The sequence below is a fragment of the Tetrahymena thermophila genome (genome assembly GCF_000189635.1).
Source record: "Tetrahymena thermophila SB210 genomic scaffold scf_8254718, whole genome shotgun sequence".
NCBI lineage: Eukaryota > Ciliophora > Oligohymenophorea > Hymenostomatida > Tetrahymenidae > Tetrahymena > Tetrahymena thermophila.
The window spans coordinates 133,405-145,713 of NW_002476483.1; the positions used below are offsets into that span (position 1 = coordinate 133,405).

General features: G+C 23.4%; 4 protein-coding genes across 4 annotated transcripts; 3 read left to right on the forward strand and 1 right to left on the reverse strand. All coding sequences in view use genetic code 6, as the record gives it.

The window, feature by feature from the left end:
- Positions 1–318: 318 nt before the first annotated feature.
- TTHERM_00809190 (cyclic nucleotide-binding domain protein) lies at positions 319–2,487 on the forward strand (the record flags this gene model as incomplete). Its single annotated transcript, XM_001012019.2, has 3 exons — positions 319–332; positions 418–769; positions 841–2,487. The coding sequence occupies 3 exons, from the start codon at positions 319–321 to the stop codon at positions 2,485–2,487; spliced, it is 2,013 nt and encodes a 670-aa protein (XP_001012019.2).
- An 853-nt stretch (positions 2,488–3,340) lies between these two features.
- On the reverse strand, positions 3,341–3,797 carry TTHERM_000809199 (hypothetical protein; the record flags this gene model as incomplete). The annotated part of the gene is made up of 2 exons (XM_012796555.1): positions 3,341–3,398; positions 3,562–3,797. 2 exons carry the CDS (start codon positions 3,795–3,797, stop codon positions 3,341–3,343), a joined length of 294 nt encoding a protein of 97 aa, XP_012652009.1.
- A 578-nt stretch (positions 3,798–4,375) lies between these two features.
- On the forward strand, positions 4,376–6,842 carry TTHERM_00809200 (cation channel family protein; the record flags this gene model as incomplete). The annotated part of the gene is made up of 4 exons (XM_001012020.2): positions 4,376–4,617; positions 4,791–5,148; positions 5,226–5,279; positions 5,430–6,842. The coding sequence occupies 4 exons, from the start codon at positions 4,376–4,378 to the stop codon at positions 6,840–6,842; spliced, it is 2,067 nt and encodes a 688-aa protein (XP_001012020.2).
- Positions 6,843–7,790: 948 nt separating this feature from the next.
- Positions 7,791–11,872, forward strand: TTHERM_00809210 (cation channel family protein; the record flags this gene model as incomplete). The annotated part of the gene is made up of 3 exons (XM_001012021.3): positions 7,791–9,226; positions 9,683–10,061; positions 10,298–11,872. 3 exons carry the CDS (start codon positions 7,791–7,793, stop codon positions 11,870–11,872), a joined length of 3,390 nt encoding a protein of 1,129 aa, XP_001012021.2.
- Positions 11,873–12,309: the final 437 nt, after the last annotated feature.

The window sequence follows — 12,309 nt, forward strand, 5'->3', positions numbered from 1 at the left end:
CGAGTGGTTAAAAAAAAGTAAAATTTATTCAAAAATATCAATGATGTTTTCTTTAATAAGAATTTTAAGAATGTGAATAAAACTTCAAGTAACAATCAAAAGAAAATAATTTTTAAATTCTATAATTAGTAATCTGATATTACAAAATAAACGCTTAACTTAAGAATATTTTAAATATCTCAAAATAAAAATAGAATTAGGAACAAATAAATAAATAATGGCTAATATTTAATTTTAAAGATATTTGTAAAAGTAATATATTTATTTCTAACTAAAATCGGATCCATAAAAACCAATTTTTATATAGAGAAATAAATAATGAATTGTAATCTGTAAAATAGACAAATAAATAAAGAACAATTTATTACTGAAAAAAAGTGTTTTTGATAATTAAAAATATTATGTTTATTTAATTAGGTATTACTGGAAAGAGTCAATTGATGAAAATTTATAAGAAGAAAATAAGATTATATAGCAACTTTCTGATAATCTTAAAGAAGAACTTTTGATTTAGTCGAATAAATTAATTTTAAAAGAAAGTAAGGTTCTTAAGGAAAACTTTAGTCCAGAAATTCTTGCAAAGTGTATTTCAATAATTAAAGAACAAAAGCTGACTCCAGGGGAAACTCTTATTTAATAAGAAGAAGGAAATTTCGATTGTTCAATTTACTTTGTACTTTTTGGGGAACTTGAAATTTACAATAAGTAGAAACTAAAATAAAAAAGTAAAAGCTCTAATTAGTTAGGATTTATTGCTCATCTTAAAAGGGTAAAAATTTTTATTTTTATTGTTATTATTATCATGGTTATTATTTATAATTTAACTTTAACAATCTAAAGGGAGAATGCTTTGGGGAAAGATCGTTTTTTTCAGGAAATACCGAATGTCTAAATGTTAGAAGCAAATCGTTTAGTAAAATATTGAAGATAAGGAGAGAGGACTTTATCCAGCTACTAAAAGAAGAAAAAGAATAATATGAAAAATTTATTTATTTGTAAGATAAATTAATATTTAGCAATGATATTAGCTAGCTGAATTAGAAATGCAAGTCATGTTAAAGCAATAATCACGAAATAGATAGATGTCCTTTCATACATTTTATTCCTAGGAAATTTAAAATTATTGGAGTGAATTAAATGAGCTGCTCTTAGGAGAGAAAAAACTAATACAAAAGAGGTGGCAAGAAATAGGGAACATTAGAAAATTCTCCTTACAATACTTAAGCTTTGCTAGACTACTTAGAGAATTAAATAGATGACATTGAAGCCTATGAATAATAATACTTTTAATTTAGTTTCTTTAAATAGAAATCAAGACAGTTTTAATAAGTTGAAGATGATGATTTTGATTTTAATAAAAATTTCTAAGAAGGAATGAGATCGAGGTAATTTACGAATGATATTTCTGAATCTCCTTTTGTTGGATAACTTGAAAAGAAAAAATCTCAACAATGTTTTAAAAAAAAAGTTGGCTTGGTTTTCTAAAGCCCATCAAATAATTTACCGAGTATTCATTCTGTTATTGAAGACCAGCAACCAAAAGAGATACAAAATCTGACTAAAAATAAGACTTCTTAAGTATTTTATTTGGAAGTAGATGCTTAATCAAATTTATAGGAATAGCCCTAGAGTTAGATATTTATTTGCGATTAGGAAGGTGGAAATTCAATGTATTTAAATGAAAATTCTTAAAATATTACAGACAAAATAACACAATAACATCATAGATTTAATGCTCTAAAAAAATAACCTTCAAAAGATATGAATAACAATTAGTCAGCCGAAAAAAACAAAATAAAACAGGAGAGCGTATCGAAAATTGCTTAAAAGAACTATGATTAAGTTGTAAATTTTGATGTAAAATCTTCCATCCATGTTTTAATTGAAGACAATGAATTCGATTTGCTCCATGGAAAGCTAGATAAATATGAGAATTTCTAGTATTATTTTCCTAAGTAAAATGTAAAAAATATAATCAGCTAACTAAATCCAAGTATTCGCTAAAATAAAGCAAAGAAAAAAAAGACAGTTCTTTAATAATTTAGAGATAGCTAAGTATATTCAAAGTTAAGCAAAAGTCTTTATTAGTTGCTCAAAGAGAGAGATTTAGGTTCTTGTAGAACTATAACTAGAAGCAAAGCAAGGGAAGGAAGTGGAATAGAAAGAAAGATAATAATTCAATCTTAATAAAGCTAATCAGCAAATAAAACTAAAATTCAAAGAGGAAGAAAAAAAATGAGCTTACCTGAAGATTTATCTCACCGAAATGAATAGTTAGAAGATTCATTTTTAAGTTAATCGAAAAATTATGATCTATTTAGAAACTAAACAAAAAGATAACTTCAAAATGAAGATCCTCAGACACCTCCTTAAAATGAGAATGAAATTCACCTAGTAGAAGTTACTTCGATGGTTTTTAAAAAGCAAAATAAATATTTTAGCAATCTTGACACGTCAAATGTCTAATTCCATTATAATTATAATTGAAAATGCTCCCAGTATTAATTAATAATAATAAATAACAAATTATTTGATTTATCTCTACTTAATATTTTGTCATAATTATCTTAATTAAGACTAAATTTTATTATTTTTATTAAGAACCAGCCTTTACCATATAGTCAATAATAACTACAATTCTAAATCATTTGAAGAATTATATACATTATTTAAAAGTAAATCTGTCAATTAAAATTTTCTGTTTTACATGTTTATCAAATAATCATTGACTTTGTTGTTTTTTTTATTACTTTGCGAACAATCAATAATGAATGTTTTTTGAATTAAATTTGCCCAATAAATAATAAAAAATATTTTTTTAAAAATTTATTGGATCAATTAGGAATACAAAAGTATAAAAATATCTATTTTACCAAGATTATATTGCAGTCATATTTATTTACCGAACTTTTAAATATAGTTAAAAAATTTTAAATTTGGTAAGTACTTTCTATAAATTTCGCTTTTATAGGTATTTATTATATAGACTCTACTTATAATTTTTTGATACTATTTTTGTATTTTTTATTATTTAAAAAAATTTGCATTAAAGAACCAGTGATAATTCCTTTTTATTTTAGTAGAATTTCTTGCCTGATTTAGCTTTTTAGTTTTATATGATTTTCTTTCATTTATTAATAATATAGTAAACAAATATTAATTAAATCAAAGATAAATCATAAATAGGTAGAAATAAATAAAATTCTTCACTATGCTTAATATGATAGAAGATAGTAATTAGGATAGCTAAACATAAAAATCAAACTAATGTAGCCAAGGGCTTGAAAATAGCTCATTTTTGAAATTCTCAAATCTGAGATAACGAAAATAAACACACTAATCAGATTATAGAGTAAGCGCTTAAATGAGTCCAAATACTGCTTTAAATAGAAATATGGCTAAATTAAAATTAGAAAAATTAGATGGAGAAATCAAGCATTAAATTGAATAAGACAAGTGGAAGAAGTTAGAAAAAATTATGAAGAAACTAAAATTTAAAACATTCATCAAAAAATTCATAATGCTTAGTAGGAAAAAGCTATTTAAGTTGTTAAATATTACTTAGTTAGGTTTAATAAATGATAAAGCTTCTTTCTTCGACTTTGAAAAGCAGAGCAGAAAACAATAAAAGAGTATTGATGCAAACCAAAGCTAATTTTTTTAGAACTAAACAAATAAAAAAGAATTTGCTTTGTGGATGATTTTTAATCCGAATAACTTTTATCTTGAAATATGGAATCTCCTTAAACTTTTTTGCACAATTATATGCTTTTTTTTTTATTTAGTAAGTTTCTCATTCAGTGTGCATGTAGTAGATATTGTAAATCCTATTATCTATTTTGGGTGTTAATTTTGCCTTGCGTTAGATATATTGATCCATTTAAATACTGCTATATACGTAAAAGGTTAACTTACTTTAAGCAGAAAATTAATTATTTAGCAATACAAGTCTTCGAATTTATTATATTATGATGTTTTTCAGGTTTTTTCCTTTTTAATTTATTCATTTTTAGCTATTTTGAATTTTGCTCCTATCTTTTTTTAATAAATTTTTTTGTTACCAATTGTCTTTAAATATCAAGATTTGAGCAATATGCTTCAGAAAATGAAGAATAAATTTATTTCTAATAAGCAGGCTTAAAAAGGCTTCGAATTAATTAATCTAATTAAAAATATCTTATTCATATCTCATATATTTTCATGCATTTGGATATTAGCTGCTAAAGTATATTTACCTCTAGTCTAATAATAGACTAACTAAACAGATAATCAAATCAATTAACAGAATTTTACAACTTGGATTGATTTTATGAATATTCAAAATGAGAGCTGGGCTATTTAGTATTTATATTCTTACTACTTCATTATAGTAACAATGATCACAGTTGGTTATGGTGATGTCAGACCTACAAATCCTTTAGAAGTAGGAGTTTGTATTATATTGATGATGACTTGTTGTTTAGTTTTTGGTTTTACAATCAATCAAATAGGATATATTTTCTAGGATATGTACATGAAAGAGAAGAACATCCTCTTAAAAAGAAACGTAATATCTAAATACATGTAAAAAAAAGAAATCAATTCTTAAACTTAAAATTAGGTTTTAGAATACTTAGAGTAAATGTTTTACAAAATTAATTTCATTTAATATTTGTATTTTATTAATATATTATTTTAAATAACTACCTGCTTTTAATATTTCTAATCAATTTAATTTTTTAAAGAAATTTTGCTTTCTTGAATAAGAGGGGGTAGTATTCTAAATTTGTTTATTATAAAAAATTGTGTAGATACGTTTGGCGAGAAGATTTAGATGAACATTAATAAGAAGCGAACACAATTTTAAATTAACTTTCTAGTAATTTGAAATAGCAAATTTAATTGGAATCAAATAAATTAGTTTTAAAGGAGAACAGAATATTAAAAGATAATTTTAGCCCATAAATACTAGCTGAAATAATACCTTTTATTTAAGAACAGAACTGTACTCCAGGAGAAGTAATTATAGATGAATAAATAGGAAATACAGAAGGATATCTTTATTTCGTTTAATAAGGAGAAGTAGAACAGTATAAAAATTGCTAATAAACTCAAATATATTTAAAGAATAAAAAATAATCAATAGTTTCTATTAAAAAGATATTATAAGTAAATAATTATTAAATAAATCTTCATTCAAATTAAATAATATTTATTACAAATACTTAATTATATTTTTAAAAAAGGGAGAAAATTTTGGGCAAAAGGCATTCTTTACTGGAGAGAAATAAAGCTTGAGTGTAAGGAGCTTAAATTTTAGTACGCTTTTAAAAATTAAAAGAAATGACTTCTTAATGATTATTAAGTAGTTTTAAAGTGATTTTGAAAAATTTTGTATGATTAAAGATAAAATTATTTATTCTGGATTTTATGTATAATTAAATGAATAGTGTTCCTCTTGTCATGAAAGAAATCATACAGAAATATAATGCCCCATATTACATTATATCCCTAAAAAATTTAAAGTGTTATAAGAGAATACTATTAATACTCCTCATTTAGTGCGCCAAACTCAGTTCAATAGAAAAATAGCTTAGAAAAGGAATACATTTCAAGATCTAGAAAATAACGTTTACAGAGGACTGCAATTTATTGAAGAAAAAGGTGAAGACCTTGATGAATTCGAAAATGAGTACTTAGAGTTTTCCTTCTTTTAAAAAAATCAACTATATAACAGTGATCTAGAATAAAATTAAGAAAAGGTGCTAGTTTATTCATAAAAAGTTAAGTCCATGTACTAAAGAAATCAGACATCAAAGGAAGAAAATGATAAATATTCAAAAAGGAAATCAAGGATATATTCATTTGTAAGTAATCATTTAATAAAATAAAAAACATTAGATGAGGAAAATATTTAAAGCGCAAAGTCAATTTAGAACAAGAGTGAAAATGAAAATGAAAATGAAATTAATTTAGAATAGGAAAATTTTAGGAAAAAAATGCATAAAAAATTCATGAATACTATGTCAGTAATATATCAAAGTAGCAAACTTATTTAAGAGCATGAGGAATAGTCTGAAAGTAATAATTACTCAAAATAAACTATAGGATAGATACAAAGACCTTCTTTTATCATGAATCAATCAATTAAAGATATTTAAATTCAAGAAAAATGTACCAAAAATTAGAAAGTTAGTGATGTAAGTAATAACTTAAAAACTTAAATAGAATCTCATATCCAGCTTAGTTTACAGCCTTATTCAAATAAGAATGAGATTGATACTGAATTCAATACTCATTTTGACATATTTTTTGGATAATTTGAGTCTCTTTAGAACTATAAATATTATTTCCCATAGTAAAATTATAAAGAAGTACTGAATAAATTAAATGATATCATCATAAACCAAGTAAATGCTAGAGGAATCAACATGAAAAATTTCTTAAAAAATGAAAATGGTATTAGTAGTTTTAAAAGAAGAAATAATGTATTTAATTTCATTAAAAAAAAAATATATGACTCTTAATTGCTGCAAGCAGTTGATTCATAAAATTAAAATATTAATGGTAATAATCCAGATTTAGAAGCTTAATAAAATTTCACTCTTTAAGATACCTAATTTAAACCATAATCTCTCTCAGTAGAATCAGAAAATAAAACTACTATTTCTAAAATTTAATAATCTTACAATCTAAATGGCTTGACAGCGCAGGCTATGAATGACATTTCTACAAATGCTTTAAATAACTCAATTAAAGTTGATTTAGATACTCCTGAACTTGAAGACGAGTAATAAGATTTTAGGGTTCTTCCTTTGGTTTCTTACCCAAGGCGATCCTATTTTTATGATTCTAATAACTGATAAGAAGATGAGTTAAACCCTAATTTGAATAAAATGCATTAATGAGAAAAAATATAAAAACAGACTTAGCATATATTGATTAAAATGATAATAAAATTGTATCATAATTATTTCTTTTGGAGTAAATATATATTTAGTAGAGTAATAAATATTATTTTATAAATTAAAAAATGATAAAAAGATATCTAAATAGGTTTCTAACCTGAATAAAAAAAATAAAAAATTTTTAATCATAGATTTTTTTATTAAATGTATATGCCTCAAAATAATTTGTCTTTGCACCGCACCTACCTGAAGAAATTATTAAAAAATAATTAAAATTATTATTTATTTTTTTAATTAATTTAATACTTTTTGGTTATATAAATTTATAATTTTTAAATATTTTAGGAATGTAAAAATACATAAATCTATCATAAAATTATTAATTGAAAAATTAATTAAAAATTCATGAATATACAAGAAGACATACAAATTTATTTCTTCGATGATTGAAAAAAAAATTTCAATCATAGAAAGGAAGTTATTAATAATTAATTTAATGATTTTTTATGTTATTTATTTATTTTTGAATATGTTGTAGGTGCTTGCTTGTAAAAAAATGAATTTACTTATGAATGTAAAAATGAATTATATTTGTTTACCTTTCAAATTGTTTTTCAAAAAAGGAAGAATGATAAAGTCAATTTTTAGTTTGTAAATTTCTTTAGAAACTCAAAGGATTTACATATATTTACATTTATTTATGACTAGATTAATGTTTATCTGTTTAAGTGTAAAATGGCCTATTTAAACCTCCAACTTTATAATGTTTTCTACCTTATTTATCTATGATAATTATTACATAACAATTTAAATAGTTATCATGATTTAATCAATAAGCATTTCTTTATAAAATTATAAATTAAAATAAAAGCTTGAGAAATAAGTTTATAAATATTATAAACAATGGAAAGAAGGGCAAATTTAATTCAAAGATTATACTAAGAAGAAAAGCAAAAATGCAATAGTCTTATTAATATAAATTAAGATCTATAACATGAAAAGCAAGGAAATAAAAATTAAAATAAATCTACTAATAAATAAACTAGCTCATAAGAAACAAGTATTTTAAAAATCAAATAACCATCAATTGATGCTATACAAGCTACAAATAAAAAAATGGAGATTAAGAGATTGAACTTATAAAAGACTTATCAAAGCAAAGATTTCGATAGCGAGAATGAGATGAAATGGAATAGGTTAAATGATATTATTAAAAGAATTAAATTTAAAAAATATATAAAGACATTTCTTTCTTTAAGTAGGATCAGACTAGAAAAGCACCTTACTCCTTCTTAAATACAAAAGATAAATGACTTAAGTTATTCGTGTAATTCTTATAGTACTAATAAAGAGATAGAATATAAAGTAGGAAGTAATAATATTCAAGATAATAGCAGCAATGCACTTTTGAATCTTTTTCATTCTATAAAAATTCCTATTTTTTTACCTCATAGTCTATTATATGAGATTTGGACATTTGTAAAGATAACTAGTGCTATGATTTGCTTTTATTGTTATTTAGTTTGCTTCGCTTTGAATAAAGATTTGGAGCAGCTGTTTCCAATTTAATTGTTAGTAATTTGTCAACTATGTATTTTTTTAGATATCTTTATTACTTTAAACACAGGCATCTATATAAAGGGTATCCTTTGCAAAGATAGGAAAGATCTATTTAATTATTATAAATCTTCAAAGACTATTTATTATGATTTTTGTTCTACTTTTTTTACTACACTCTATTATTTATTTCATTTTAACGGATTCTAACATTCTTAAGCTTTAATGGTGCTACTACTTCCGATCATTTTTAAACACAATGATTTTTATGTGATTATAAAGAAATTGAAGTAAAAATTCTTATTAGATAGGAGAGCATAAAATATAATTGAACTTATAAATTTACTTAAAAACATCTTGTTGATTTCTCATATATTTGCTTGTATTTGGCTTTTTGTAGGCTTAATGTCAGACGAAAATAACATCCAAAGTAACAACAGTGCAAATTCGTAACCCTAGAGTTGGCTTGAGTTAGTTGATATATAAAACTCACCATGGTATGTATAGTATTTAAATTCTTATTATTATATTGCTGTAACTATGAGTACAGTTGGGTATGGAGACATAAGAGCAACGAACCCAATAGAAGTTTTAGTGGCTGTATTTTTTGTTATGACTTGTAGCGTAATTTTTGGGTTTACTTTGAATAACATAGGTGAAATATTTTAAGATTTCTTTTAATTTGAGAAGCAGATCCAAGAGAAAAGGTATGTGATCGCTAACTATATGAATAAGAATGGCATTAATTAAGAGACAAGATAAAGCATATTTGAATATTTAGAGTAATTAATTACAAAATTTTTAATTACATGAAATTTTTAAGTTTCTACCTCAAATTCTTTAGAAAAAACTAAGTATACGAATTCAATAAAAGAGTTTACTCGATTTTGAATTACTATTTAAAATTTTACACTCGGGAAAAACTCAAAAAAAAACAAATCTTGGAATTAAAAGATGAATTTATTAATTTACTGGAAGCTAATTTGTTACTTCTAATGTTTTAATTAATAATAACTTAATTAATCTCCACAAATTAATTAAAGAACATTTCATTCATTTTGATAGACTTTAAGTTGGGATTTTTTATTATTTTCAAACATTTACTTATTTATTTTTTTAGTTTCAAATATTTGCTTCAATAAATGTAACTCACCATTATAAATATAATTATTACAATTCGTATGACTAGTTGATGATTACTTAATTATTTTTTAATTTCATTCATATTAATTTAAAAGATACTATTGGAAAGATAAAATTAATGAGAATACGCAAGAAGAAAATAACATAATATCATAATTGTCTGATAATCTAAAGGAAGAGCTCCTCATTTAATCAAACAGACTCATTTTTAAATAAAATAGGGTTCTTAGAGATAACTTTAGCTAAGAAATTCTAACTAAATGTCTACCTATCATATAAGAAATGAGGTTTACCTAAAACGAAATCATAATAGATGAATCAACTGGTAACTCTGACTTTAGTATTTACTTTGTTTTATAAGGAGAAATAGAAGTTATTCATAGGTAGAATCATTCAATCCCTCTTAATAATAGCTCAAATAAGTAGATGAAATAAACCAACAATAAATACAAAGAAATCGCTATCTTAAGCCAAGTAAATTTAAAGAAATATTAACTTTTTTTTCCCTTTTATATCTTTATTTTTTATTATTTTTCCATTTGGTCTGTAAAAAAGAAAACCAACCATTTTTTTTTAATTACATTTAAAAAATGAAAGAAATGTTTTTAAAAACAATTTGATGATATTATACAAAGAAATAATATTTGAATTAAAACTTATTTTTAATTAAATCAAATATAATAATTCTAACTATTATTAATTGTCAATAGGGTGATTCATTTGGCGAGAAATCTTTTTTTTCTGGATTTAAATAAAGTTTAACTTTTCGAAGCAAGAAATTTAGTAAAGTTTTAAAAATAAAGAGAGACGACTTCATTAGTATTTTATAAGGAGATTAAGAATAATACGAAATATTTTGCTCTATCAATGACAGACTTATGTTTTGTTCAGACTAAAGCTTTTTACAATTATAATGCAAATCTTGTAAAGATAGCTCTCATGATATAGTATAGTGCCCTTATTTACATTTAATTCCAAGAAAGTTAAAGCTTTTGAGCAACATAAAGAACTCATAACCTCATTTAGATAGAAATGCATTTAAAAGGAGACTTTATAAATAAGGAGCTCTTGAAAATAATGATTTAATTTAATCTAGTTTGTATGAGTTCATTGAAAACAAAGAAGATGAAATAATATAATATGAAAACTAATACTATACATATAGATAGTTTTTAGGCTCAAAAACCTATTTTGTTAGTGATGAAGAAGCTGACTAGATTCCTAAGTCTCTAAAAGAAAGTATAAAAGAAAGGAGAGCACCCACATCTGAGATTTCAGACTCTCCCTAAATGAATGCAAGCAAAAAGTTTAATTTTAGTAGAAGAATAGGATTTATGTTAAATACTAATTCAACTAACTAGTAAGGAAATGCAAGTACAAAAGATTAAATTAATTATATTTCATGCAATTCTTTAGATGATTTTTAGTTAAATGCTCCTAATTTGGTTCAAGGATAAAATAGAATAACGTTATCTAGAGATTTAGATGCAGTAGTTAGATAAAACTCTGAGTCTGATATCAAATTTGAATTTCCGCCTTCTTAAAGTAGTACTTCAATAATAGAAAAACAAATATAATAATCGCGTTAGTAGTTTTTTAAAATGCAAATGCTTAAAGAAGGAAATCGAGTATAATTTGAAAAGGTAGTGAAATAAAAAACTCAAGAATAAAAAGAGAAGCCATAATAACATTTCTAATAATTAAAACAGGATTATACAGATTACGATTTATTTGGAGGTGATTTTGAAAAAATGGCTATATTCACCAAGTATTTCCCTAAGTATAACTACAAAAACGTGGTTTCTAGTCTTCAATAATAAAAGTAACCTAAATATTAAATGAAAGATAGCATAAATATTCCTGTAAATAGGAAAATTAATAGAAATATACAGTCTATTATTAACAGAGAAAAGGAAGTAGTATCATGTAGATCTCTGCCAAGAATGAAAATAAAAGGCGAAACTCCAACCTCTAGAGAGAATACTATCAATAAATCCTAACACAACGTATCTAATGGAGGTGCTAATAATTTTAGCTAAATGATGAAATTTAGGGTCAGTCATTAAGATAGTATAATAATGAACGAATCTAATTTAGATGTTGTTATGGAAAAATAACTAAGTTACGAAGAGCCAAATACCCCTCCTAGAAATGAATACAATATCTCAAAACAAGCCATTAATTCTCTTGCAAACTTCAAAACATCCTAGTATAACTTTGGAAATATCGAAGATTCCCAATTAGTTACAATTAGAAAAGAATATATCGATTCAATGAATCATTGATAAATTCATTTTTACACTCATCAAAATCTTTTATTGATTGAATTAAATCATAAATGTCATCATAAAATCAATTTAAAATATAGTTTTCAAATTTATAAGCAAAAAAAATTCTAAACCTAAAAATTAATTAGTAACCTAAATAAATTAAAATTAAGATAAACATAATATTAAAATTTATTTGTAAAATACATACATAACTTACTTTCACTTAATCTATGAAAAAAAAAATATTTTATATTTCTATTTTTTTTCTAATTTACTAAATTTATACTGCAATAGTTATTTTGAAATTAATATGAGGATTTATTTATATTTGACAAATCAAAAAAACATATTAGTTAAAATTATATAAAAATTAATTATTACTTTATTAATGTAAATTAATGCCCCGAGGGCTATAATAATATAGCTAATCCTGTAATTAAAATATCACGAAC